This window comes from Sceloporus occidentalis, unplaced genomic scaffold (assembly GCF_023333645.1).
Source record: "Sceloporus occidentalis isolate IW3139 unplaced genomic scaffold, rSceOcc1.0.p SCAF_4, whole genome shotgun sequence".
Taxonomy (NCBI): Eukaryota; Metazoa; Chordata; class Lepidosauria; order Squamata; family Phrynosomatidae; genus Sceloporus; species Sceloporus occidentalis.
In genome coordinates, this window is record NW_028316984.1 from 157,547,983 (window position 1) to 157,561,004 (window position 13,022).

The 13,022-nt window shown below is 38.7% G+C and overlaps 1 protein-coding gene across 7 annotated transcripts in view; it reads left to right on the forward strand.

The window, feature by feature from the left end:
• The window catches only part of AKAP6 (A-kinase anchoring protein 6), a 330,076-nt gene that overhangs the window by 189,042 nt on the left and 128,012 nt on the right, over positions 1-13,022 (forward strand). For all 7 annotated transcript variants that reach the window (XM_089522088.1, XM_089522091.1, XM_089522084.1 and 4 more), the window contains exon 8: positions 12,735-12,883. In XM_089522088.1, the coding sequence (XP_089378214.1) occupies positions 12,735-12,883 (149 nt within the window). The remainder of the gene's footprint in view (positions 1-12,734; positions 12,884-13,022) is intronic.

A 13,022-nucleotide genomic window follows, 5' to 3' on the forward strand; every position in this document is an offset into this window, starting at 1 on the left:
GACCTGTTTTATTCCAGTTGAAAATGAACTCTATTTTTAAAAAATGCACACACATTCAATTAGAGTTTGAAATGTTACTATTTTTTAAAAAATAGCCCATTTGAGAAGGTAACATATAACTTACTCGTTGTTGAACAAGTGCTGCTGCATTATTATTAGGGCATTACTTTTTGATGCTTTTTAAATAGCTGTTTCATAAAAGAAAATATAAATAACCTTTTGCAGTATTCCCTAAAGCAGTTTTTTAGGATTAATAAATATTGCACCCTACACTAAAATATAAGAACACTACTAATCATTATTTGTAATGAGTTGCTTCCAAACTCTGGTACAAAATAAACACAGCTCTGCTATTGTCTCGATGGCAGATTTTCTGATATACAGGAGTTTTGCAATTCATGTCTCGTTCATCCGTACAACAAATCCTTACAACAAATCTTTGGGAGACAGTGAATTTGACCACAGACATCCAGTGAACCTGAGAGCAGAGCTAGGGATTTGAACTCTCTTGTCTTGAATATTCTATTTATAGAAAGGTGGTAGAGAAAAGTTGAAAATGAATAAATATTAAATAATAAATCTGGTCTCCAAAGTTCAGGCCTAAAGCTATACGATGCTGGCTACTAGTCATGCCCAAAGGCTACTTCTCCAAGGAGAGTATGATCTTGAGGATCTGGAGTGTGGCATCTGAATATTGTTATCATCAATGGGATGGAGTGTGACTTTATCCTCACAGAGATACGTGAGAATGTGCACTAGTGAATTACAAAACTTTACAACTGAATGTGCAAGGAATTGTGAAATACATGACTGCACCTCTGCATGTGAAGTGCACATCTTCACATTCAAAGTGAAATAACACCACATGTGTAAACACAACCTATGCACAATTCTGATTCTGCAACCTTTAACTGAAAAGAGACTTACCAGACAAAAAACATCCAGCTTAGCGTAGGGGAACTTACACACACATAAGTCACTACTGGGATGCTAGCCCTATATTGCAAGTAAAAATATAAAAAATGTAGTTCAAATGCAATTAAAGTAACTATTTTTAATTTTAATTTTTAATAATTGTAATTTTTAAACAGTCACCTGCCAACAGAAGGACATAAAGAAGGGAACTCACCTCTCTGGAAATGCAGTTCCAGAATTTGGGAACAGCCACCAAAAAGGCTCTTTCTTCTGTTCCCACCAGATGTGAGGATAGTGGGACCAAGAGGAGGATGTCTCCTGAAGATCTCAAAGCCTCAAAGCATAAACAAGCTTGTATGGAAGGGTACAGTCATTCAGATAGCTTGGCCCTAGCCTATATTTTTTTTGGGATGATTGATACCTATTGAAAATTTAAACAATGGGATCTGCATCTGCTTTAAATTTATTTAAGCATATTAGTTGCTGGAAGCAAATCCAACAAAGAGGCTTTATAGAAATGTAAAACATCATTTATTTCATTCCCACATTAAATAATTTCAGTTATTTTCTTTTGAAATAATACAATGATTTCTCAGCAATTTCAAAGACCATTCATACTCTGGAACTTTGTACATGAAAATTCATTTGTGCAAAGGAAGACATAGTTTTTCTGTATGGAAACCTTTTTTGTGCAGGGAGCAGAAAATATGTTTTTGCACAGAAAGCATTTTTGCACAGGGGAAGTGGCTGGCATCTTCTTTGTAACCTATGCATGCATAAGTTGCATATAACTCAAGGGACAGCAGACAGCATAGGAAGTGGAATTGTTCATACAGTAAACCTGTGTGTTGTGGTTGTGCATGATGCATCGTAGTTTCAGTTGCACATTGTGCTTTCCCATTGTTCATTGCATATTGAAGCTATACACTGTGTTTTTCAGTTGCACATTGCACCTATGACTGATACTGTGTTGTTCTATGCTGCTATTCTGTATGGGAGTTGCATAGTGCTGGCATAGCTTATCTCTGCATGTGAATATTGAGCCCTGGTGGCACAGTGGTTAAATGCCTGTACTGCAGACACTCACTCAGAAACAATAAGGTTACAAGTTCTATCCCAGCAAAAGGGTCTCAAGCTCGATTCAGGCTTGCAGCCTTCCTAGGTCGCTAAAATGAGTACCCAGCTTGTTGGGGGCAATTAGCTTACACTTTGTAAGCTGCTTAAGGAGTGCTTAAGTGCACTGATAAGTGGTATAGAAATGTACTTGCTATTGCTAATATTCCTGCTATGATGAGGGGGAGTTGAATTTCAGCCAGTGGATGGCATCCTGCCAGGAGCATTCACAGGTGCAAGTCAGCCTTTTGTTTGCATTGGTTTGATTGATGCAAAGGTTGTTAGCTGACAAGCTGGAGTGTGTCCAGAAGAGGGCGACCAAAATGGTGAAGGGTCTGGAAACCATGCCTTACGATGAGCAAATTCAGGAGCTGGGTATGTTTAGCCTGGGGAAGAGAAGGTGAAAGGATGACATAGCCTTTTTAAGTATTTGAAGGGGTATCATATTGAGGATGGAGCAAGCTTGTTTTCTGCTGCTCCAGAGAATAGGACCCAGAGCAATGGATTCAAACTACAAGAAAAGAAATTCCACCTCAATATTAGTAGCAACTTCCTGACAGTAAGAGCTGTTTAACAGGGGAACACACTTTCTTGGAGTGTGGTGGAGCCTCCTTCTTTGGAGGTTTTTAAACAGAGGCTGGATGGCCATCTCTTCAGGGGTGGGGGGCTTTGATAATAGAATCATAGAGTTGGAGGAGACCACAAGGGCCATCCAGTCCTACCCCCCTGCTATGCAGGAACTCTCAACCAAAGCATACCTGACAGATGGCCATTCAGCCTCTGTTCAAAGACTTCCAAGGAGGGAGATTCAACCACACCCTGACATTGTGTTCCTGCATGGCAGGAGGTTGGAATCCAACTCTATAATTCTGTGATTCTATAGTCATCCTCATCCTGTACTGAGGAAAGCCCCTACATCTTACTATAGGACTGCTGCACACTCACGCCATGCCCCTTCTTTGCCAGATACAGAGTGCAGGGGGGATTGGGGAAGCATCCATCTATGCCCCCATAGTCCTATAGTCAGACTGTGTTCCCCTTGAAATATGCTTGGGGTTACTTGTGACAAATGACTGTGGATGTAGTACAGTAAAAATATTGTCAGGACCATGGGGTATTTAACTTATGTTTAAGTTTCCACAAATGGAACCAAACATTTAATCCAATCAAATTTATGTGTATATTTCATCTTAATGACTAGAAAAGTATAACAAAATATAATAAAACACAAGATCTTGTCTAAATGATTAATTCACCTAAGTTTTCCCAGCATATTGGCTCCCCTCATCAGCAGTATTTCTGAAAATCCTGAACATCATGCTTTTATCTACCTAGAATCATAGAATCATAGAATCATAGAGTTGGAAGAGACCGCAAGGGCCATCCAGTCAAACCCTCTGCCATGCAGGAAATCCAGATCAAAGCATCCCCGACAGATGGCCATCCAGCCTCCGTTTGAAGACCTCCAAGGAGGGAGACTCCACTACACTCCGAGGAAGTGTGTTCCACTGTCGAACAGCCCTTACTGTCAGGAAGTTCCTCCTAATATTCAGGTGGAATCTCTTTTCCTGCAGCTTGCATCCATTGCTCCAGGTCCCAGTCTCTGGAGCAGCAGAAAACAAGCTAGCTCCCTACTCAATATGACATCCCTTCAAATATTTAAACAGGGCTATCATATCACCTCTTAACCTTCTTTTCTCCAAGCTAAACATACCCAGCTCCCTAAGGCGTTCCTCATAGGGCTTGGTTTCCAGACCCTTCACCATTTTAGTCGCCCTCCTTTGGACACGCTCCAGTTTCTCAATGTCCTTTTTGAATTGTGGTGCCCAGAACTGGACACAATATTCCAGGTGGGGCCTGACCAGAGCAGAATATAGTGGCACTATTACTTCCCTTGATCTAGACACTGTACTTCTATAGCCTAAAATAGCACTGGCCTTGTTAGCTGCCGCATCGCACTGTTGACTCATGTTCAACTTGTGGTCTACTTGGACTCCTAGATCCCTTTCACATGAAGTCTCATTCAGCCAGGTGTCCCCCATCCTATATCTGTGCATTTCATTTTTTCGCCCTAAGTGCAGTACCTTACATTTCTCCCTGTTGAAGTTCATTTTGTTAGCTGTGGCCCAGCTTTCTAGTCTATTCAGGTCATTTTGAATTTTGATCCTGTCCTCTGGAGTATTAGCTATTCCTCCTAATTTGGTGTCATCTGCAAATTTGATAAGTATTCCCCCAATTTTTTCCTCCAAGTCATTGATAAAGATGTTGAATAGCACTGGGCCCAGGACAGAGCCCTGTGGGACCCCACTGGTCACTTCTCTCCAGGATGAAAAGGAGCCATTGTTGAGCACCCTTTGGGTTCATCCGGTCAACCAATTACAAATCCACGTAACAGTTACCTTGTCTAGCCCACATTTTACGAGCTTGTTTGCAAGAATGTCATGGGGAACCCTGTCAAAGGCCTTCTGGAATTGTGGGAGTATTCATTTCCAAAACAGTTATCTGTCGCATCAGCTGGTCACCAAATTAATTAATAAGTGTCTAATAAGTGTTTCCACACAGTTCTTTAGAAGCAAGATCATCCAAGTTCCAAAGATGCCAGCTTTGGCTTGTAGTTCTTCAAGGTAAAATTTGTAGCAGAAATTTCTTATCAGCAGTCCTTGACTCAGACTGGATATTTAGTTGTGGTGTGCCTCTTCATTGGTGAAGAACAGGAGCAGACATAATGGTACAATGCTTATCGCCAAAACAATTTTTATAAATCAACTGACCTAAAATATTGTAACTATTAACATGCTTACTACTAACAATCTAACATGCTTACTACTACAAGATCTTCAGTAGATTTACTCAACTTTTTCTCCCTCTTTGTGCAATACAAATTTCCTTGACTTCTAAGACTTACATTGGCCTCTGAAGAATACAGGATTTTATTTTATTTTTTTAAAAAAATTTAAACTAATCAATACCTACTTGAGGTTTTCAAAGCCTCTCTGGAATTGCAATGATATCAGGAGTACATGAGAGGGTGGAAGTGAGGCGGGGGGGGGGGGGGAGCCTATCAGTACAGAAGCAGAGTGATAGATTACTTTATACAGAAATCAGAAAGATCTGTTTGAAGCTCACCACTGTCCAGATTTGTGCATGCTGAAAATGTTTGCAGTATCTGAAGAAAGCAAATTACATGTAGAAGTAGTTGATGTAGATGCAGTGGGACAGATGACTGTCAAATGATAAAATGGATTACTTTTTCTGAATGCTGTTTAGTATCCTGTAAATTCACCAGAGGTTCTTGGGGATGGGAAAGAGAGGTTCATCTTCTGTAGGGGAAAATAGGGATGCAACAAACCACCTAGGACAGGAGATTACCTTAGGAATTATATTCAGGCAGCTGTAGATTGTTCATAATTTGGAAATAATGTTACAAGTAATGCAGTTACCTGCAACTAATTATTTCTGAGAGGTAGTGAGGATGAAGTAAAGATACATTTCAGAATAATCTCAACTAAATAAATTGTGGATTACCTTTGATAATCCATATAGAAGGTTTTATCTTTAGATCTATGTACCTGTTCTCCAGAGTGTATAATAGTGTCTGGAGCCAATCAAACTCAGTGTTAGAACAGGATCAGCTACTTTCTCCTAACAAAAGAGTGTGCTTGCATACTTAAGATAGGACATGGTACCTGAAAGACAGAAATTTGAACTTCTCTGTGTGGCATGCTTTCTGAATAAGTCTGTACAGCCCCTCTGTGACTTGAAAATTCAGCATGAGAATTTTGAATTGGGGTCAGAAGCAGACAGTCTATGAGTGGATTTGAACTATCAGGTAAAAATTATAAAATATTAGGCATTCTGCACTTCCTTGGCTAGATTCAGACCATGTGACACTTAGTACCTAACTTTGTCACCACTAAAGTCTAGAATACTACTTGAATTTGCTTTGTGTGAATTTTGGAAAATCAGCCTTGGGAAGAGAGTTCTTCTCCATCATCAACAAATGTGAAAATTCAAATATATGCAGCCTAAGAAAATTTGAATGCTGGGGAAAATGTGAAGGATTGAACTTCTTTCCTTCTAGAATTAGGAAAGATGAGTGTACTATATCAAGTACACTCATCTCTTCCAATTACTAATTCAAGAAGTCAATACAAGAAAGTTGAGATTTTGTCTTATGTTACTCAAATCCAATTATTAAGAACATAACCTATAGAGTCACAGCAATGTTCCATCTAGATGGGTATTGTCAACTTTGACTGGAAGCAACTCTCCAGGGTTTTAAGGTGGGGGGGGGGGGATTCCAGGCCCTACAGAGATCCATTAGTGTCTCCCATGTGGTTATTTACTAGGCCCAATATTCTTAATAATCAAAACCAGACGAGATTGCTTAATATTCAAACTGCTTAATATTCAAAAACAGATGAGATTAGGTGTGTTCAGAGTAGCATGTTGAACAGAAGATGGGATGATAGGACATATGTCTTGAAGCTTACCTTCTTACATAGACCAACAATCCAATCCAGAACAATTCAAGCCACATATTGGAGAGTACACTATAGGAGCTGACTTATTATTTACATATTGCGTTCTAGCCAAAGCATCCAAATTGGCTTATAGTTTACAATCTTAAGAGAGAAAAAAGAATAAATGAAAATATGAAAAGTTCAAGTTGTTTTGGACTGTTGGTGGTCTTAGCAGTTAAGGACATGAGCTTCCAGGTTTGTGGTTTCACGGTTTCTGCTTTTACCTCAAATGTTTAAGCAGTCCAAAAGAAACTGGGCATCAGCTATCCCACCAGATCTCTTAGGCCAGCTGTTCTGTGCATACATAATTTTCTTAGGTGCTGATGGTATAAACTGTCTCAATGAGATGCTTGGGAATATGTTGAAATTATGCTTGCAGAAGACAAAAACCACTTTATAGTTTGTATATGTTTATTTATGCAAGTGCATGCGCACTCTATAATTTGTATATACTACCATATTTACAGGAAAACACATACGACTGTGTATGCACGAGATGGTGCTAAATTTCTTGGGTATGTTCCTATGAGGTCTGACCTTTTCAAGGCACTGGGGAAATCTGAAAACAAATTTCATAACTATGACAGAAATTTTATTTGAGGAGATACTTAATTTTGGAAAGTTTACAGTTACTGACAATATGTTTATAATAATGGCAATCATCAAAAATAAAAAAATGTCATAAACCCACTTACTGTGAATCATAATTCAAAAGTTGCAAAGCCTGCTATGAACAATGCCAGCTGTCCAAAGCTATCAAACTAGACCACACTGGAGATTTGTGAGAAGTCACTTTGAGAAATAAATTTAATTTGGATTCCACAAAGCGAAATTATTCAGACCACTAAACTAGCATCTGCTTTTTAATTTTTGGTCACTATTTGTGAATTTTTCTTAAAACTGTAGACATGCAACCAGTCTAGCCAAAGAATACATATAATTATGTGCAACAATTGTAATATTCCTTGATGAAAATGCAGCAGTATTGTAATAATTTAGAACTATAGTGAAAGTGTATTTTGTTTATTTCTAATTTTATTAAGAATCACTACGGTGCTTTTCAAGTATATTTACACTGATGTATTTTACAAGAGAGACAAGTTTTGTTTTGTGTTCTTACTTTGTATTCTCCATAGCTTCCTTACAGTCATTAATTTGTTAAAATATTTCTGTCCTGCTTTTTGGCTAGAAAACAGAACCCCTGGGTAGCTAACAACATCAATAAAAGCATTGAAAATCAAATGAACAATCATAAACAAAAAGACTAAAGAAAAAAAAGCAGAAAGTAATACCAATAAGAAATCATTAAAACCATCAAGGAGCAATCAAACTATTTAGCTAAAGTTGATAACTAAATTTGTCAAAGCAGGCTGTTCTCTAGTCTTGAATGCCAAGAAGACTCTGATCTCTGTATCTTCCAGTGCTCTATACATAAACAGGAGACACAGTAGGCCCCCACAGTAGGAAGACCAAAGGGTGTGGACAAGTTCAAATAAACAGACATACTCTTTGAAGTATCTGTGTTCCACACCAAGTATGTCTTCAAAGGCTAGTACCAGTAGCTTGAATTGGGCCCAGAAAGAAAACTGAGAACCAGTGGTTATGACTGCAACCTTCTAACAAAGCATGGATTCCATTCCTAAGCACTGTCTCTTCCAACTAAAATGAATGCAATGTACAATATCAATGAATAATTAGAATCAGGAAACTTAAATTTCTAGGATTTGCAGAACAATAGAATTGGCAAGAGGACCTAGTAATTGAAAATCCATAAGTTTATTTCCAATTGTCGACAAAGGAAAACAATGAACTCAGTGGAATTCAAGTTCCAAAAGCTGAGACCCCGAACAAGACAAAATGGCTCTTTTTATATTATTCAAGACAAAGAAGCTTCTTCAATACACCTGATTGGCTAATTACAATTTAAACATACAGAATTCTTACAATCAGAACAGAAATACATGCATACATTAAAACTGCATCATCACTCCTTACCCCCTCCTGTAGGAATTCAGTGGCTTTCCTCCTAACCTTGCTTCTGAATGTCCTTATCTCAGTAGTTTATGTTATGTCTTTTTACTGGTGCCAGCTTCCATCCAGGTCAAGATGCACTCCTTATTCCTTTGCTCTAGTTTTCCTAAACTCCAAGCCTTTATTTCAAAAACCATCTCTCTGGCTGACAAAGGTGACTCCATCTTTCTATAGTTTTTATTTCAACAAGGAATATTTCCACCACAGAACCTTAGCCCATGGTCAAGATCTAACAGAGGACTTTGTGAATGGAACTGGGACTTTCTTTCCCATTAAAGCCTCTGCAGGGCCAAATACCTACTGTATAGGACTTGCCAGTCCTGCAGAGCAGGTTTGCAGAGTTTCAGAGAGTGCTGTGAAAAGAAGGGGGAATACCCATTATGGTGAAGGCAAAGTTCCACTGGAAATATACCATTTGGTCTGGGCCCAAGATTCCAATTCTTTCAGAAAAAAGAGGGTTACAGAACAAGGAAATGAATGTCAAATTCTTGTGTGCACCCTGAAGCTGACGGCGTTAAGAGCAATGAAAACGTAGATTGAGTCAGAATATTCTTCACAGCTCAGTATTGTGCACCCTGACTGGCAGCTGCTCTACAGAGTTCAGGAAGAAGTCTTTTCTAACTCTAAATGAAGATGTCAGGGGTTGAACATAGGACCTTCTGCATGCAAAACATATGATCTACCATTGAGTGATGACTCTTCACTTTATTCTCAAAATGTTTATAGGTCCCCTGTCCTACAACTTCATCATTTTCTTTCTAATATTCCCATGAAGAATATTTCATGGCTCAAATAGAAGAATAGATTGTTACTGTAGTTTTATTGTGTAGTCTTACCTTTACGTCTTTTATTTCAAATGCTTTTAAGTCTATTGATAGTTTAATTATATTTCAACAGTAAGTTTTTGTATGTCTTTCTTAGGTCTTTGTAAGTAGTTTTAATTGCAGTTACCGATATCCTAGATTGGCTACTTAGTTACATCTGTGTAATAAAGTAACTTTTGCTCGGCCAAACCCCCAGCTCTATCCTGCCATGAGCAAGGCTGTGACTAGAAACTGAGTCCTGCTTCTGATTGTCATAGCATGGCTATGTAAAGAAAGATGTTTTCACCCCCTCTCTGGTGGGAGGGGGTGGAAACATTGTCCTCCTTGCATCCTGATCAGAAGTTGAAAGGACTGCCTTTGCCTTACCTGACTCTTAAGGTGGGCTGGGGAGGAATTTACATAGATTAACAGTAAGGCTGTGTAGTCTTACTGAATATTGAGCAGTTAATGGGTCTATAAGAGTTACAATCTGTAACTGCAATACTGAATATGTTTTATCTTTTGTAAACTGACTTCAGACCCCATTCGAGGGGAAAGGCAGGATATAAATGAGCATCATCATCATCACTATGATTACACTATGACTAGGTCATATACTTAGCATGAATTTAAACAGTGCTCTCTCTAGCAGTTAAAATAATCTGGGACTGCATGCATGGACCAAAGGTCCTGTGTCCCTCCTGCCCCCAGCCTTGCATTATCCTTTCTGGATGACACAGGCCATTAGCTCCACACTAGGATCAGGCCTGGATCCAGCAGACCATATGCAGATCTAGTGGATCCAGCCCAATCCCTGGGCCAAAAGCTGTCAACATGGATAAAAAATGACCCACTATTTGCCATGGAGCTTTGTGGAATTTCCATGGCAAACTCCAGCAGAACAGATAGCCCTATGTGCCCCTTACCTTACTTAGCCATTCCCTCTAGTGAGAAACTCTCTGTTGCTGCATATTCTGTGGAAATGGGGCATCTAGATGCAACCATCTGGTCAAGTGTTCCATTTCCTTAGCAGACACAATGATGGGGGGGGGGGGGATTTTCACTAGTGAGAATGACTGAGTAAGATAAGGTGTGTGTAAACACCTGCCTGTCTCTGTACCAGCCCAGGGACTGACCCAGGTTGAGATCATGGGCTTGGCCTGTTCTATCCTGGCCCATCTGCTCAGGGGCATCTGTTTGTTCTAGCATGTTTTTTTCTCATTCTTTGTATTGAACTTGCAAAACAAATGAATTTGCTTTGTTTTTTGATCACTCATTCACAGGTAAACAAAACTTTAATTTGCAAATCTAACTGCAGAGGCAGGTATCTCCCAGGAAAACCCACTGTCAGAATGAAAATGTACCAACTGTAGGCTTTGTGCATGTCACTGTAGTTTCTATTTTGACTCATAGACTAGCAACACTAATGCTGCCTTTTCTCCACCTGCATCTGGAATCCTTCTTCTTAGCTTATAGACTACTGTGAATGGGGAAATAGAATTAAGTTGCAAAGTGTTGCCAGTTTTTAAAATTCATTGTAATTTTAATTAGAATGATCATATTTTAGTGGAATATATTGTAAGAAAAGAATACCACATTTGCCCCCAAGTGCTCTTGACCTCGCCTTCACCTCTGTAGTCTTCCCAGCTATCCAGGGGCAAGCAGGGCAAAGAGCCAAACCCATCCCTCTGTCATCTGGTGCTCTTAGCTCTACAATCTAACTTATCAACACAGCTGCAATACATAAAGTATCTATTCAATGGGTTCTGAAGCCAAATATTATTCAACATTCTTTTAACCAGGAAACAGGAAAGAAAAAAAAGAGAGAAAAATATTAGGACTAATGCACTTCAGGTTGCTTAAAGCTGGGGTTACTGGATAATATTTGGAAACTTGTTTGGTGAAATGAGACTGAGAGCTCTGCACTGTTGTTTTTATTGACATGGTTAGTAAAACAAACACTTGAGCAGGAAGAATCACAACTGCTGAGTGAAACGTAATCCCTAGGGTGGATGAATAATTCTTAGGGAACCAAGCTCACATAATCCTGACATCCATATGTTTGCATGTTAATGACTGTAATAGTCACATTATAGCTGTGAACAAAAGTATATAAATATCATACACTGCATTTAGTACCTTGAAATGAATAGTAATATTCTTAGCATCTACTGCCTCCAAAATGTCATTCAGAAGTAGCATCCAGATCTGAGTCCTGTTGTTTGTAATTAATATCCTCTTTTTTCAGCCTTTGATATATGGAAAACTAACTGAGTATAGTGCAACCATTCAATTCATCCATTGAGAATATTTGCATAGGGGGAAATGTTTGGATATGGGTAGCACTGTAGCTTTTATTATGGAAGGAGAGGACACTGTGTCTTCTGATTCAAAGGCCATGTGCAATTCTGGATGAATATATGGAACATTTGCTGATTATTCTTGTTTTTTTTCCCCAGTAGAACAAATGGTTTCATACTCAACTCCCTTGTAAGATCTGAGCTTTCCTTTCCTTTGACATGATTCAGAAAATTATTGTGAACAAGTGGTACAGGCTTTCACCAGACTTCATGCAGTAATATGCAATTAAGGGTTGTGGCAAATTAATTTGAATAAACTAGAGGGTTGATATAAGTGAAATCTAGATGAAAAGAGGAAAGTGCATGAAAAGGTCCAAGATGAGACTCAAACCCCTGGCTTCAATATACATGTGCACCTCTGATTATATATACACGATATACATAGTCAAATATACACAGATGAATTCAAATGGAAGCTACCTTCAAACTGGGCCCTTCTTCAAAAATTGTTCCATTTTTTAAATCAATATGGCAAGAGGAATGAAAAGGGGGGAAGTGTTTGTAGCATGGTTAGGATATTATAATGTCTTTCCCTTCATCATTGGCATCTGGTGACCTCCATGTGAGCAGGGTGGTAAATCCAGTACAGCTTTAAGTCTGGACTTTAAAGGAAGTGTCCAATGTGTTGAACCCTAAATTCAAAATAAGATCTGCAGCTTGGATAGTTTGTTTCACTGCTCCACTGACATAGAAACTAATAGTAACTGAATTGGGTGAATGTTTGTAGACACCCCTGTAACGTATATAAAACTATTGTCTAAAATTGTGCCATCACCCCCAAAACCTTCTCTGGGATCACTGACAAAGAAGCTTTGTCTCCCATCCAATGTTATTAAAAACCAATGCAATAAGATTATGATAATATTTTATATCATTGTGAATGGTAACTTTGGGTTGAGTTGTTCACTGAGTCTGAAAACAGCAACTTTATTAATGCATTCCTTATGAATTAAAGCAAAGACTTTCATTCTTATTTTTTATTTTTCTAGGCTGATGTTCAGCTATGCTATCTGGAAGCACAAAGAGATGCTGTTGAACAGATGTCCTTAAAGCTGTACAGCGAACAGTACAACAGCAGTAGCAAGCGAAAGGAAGAATTTGCGGATATGTCAAAAGTTCACACAGTGGGAAGTAATGGGTAGGGAACTATTCTTTTTGTTGTTTTATTCTCAGTGATCTGTATCTTCTTCGTCTTTCTTAAAACATGATCTTCTCTTTCTCCCTCCTATGATAGTCGGAAGGATTTTTCTTACTAAACCAAAAAACCCTGCAAGGAA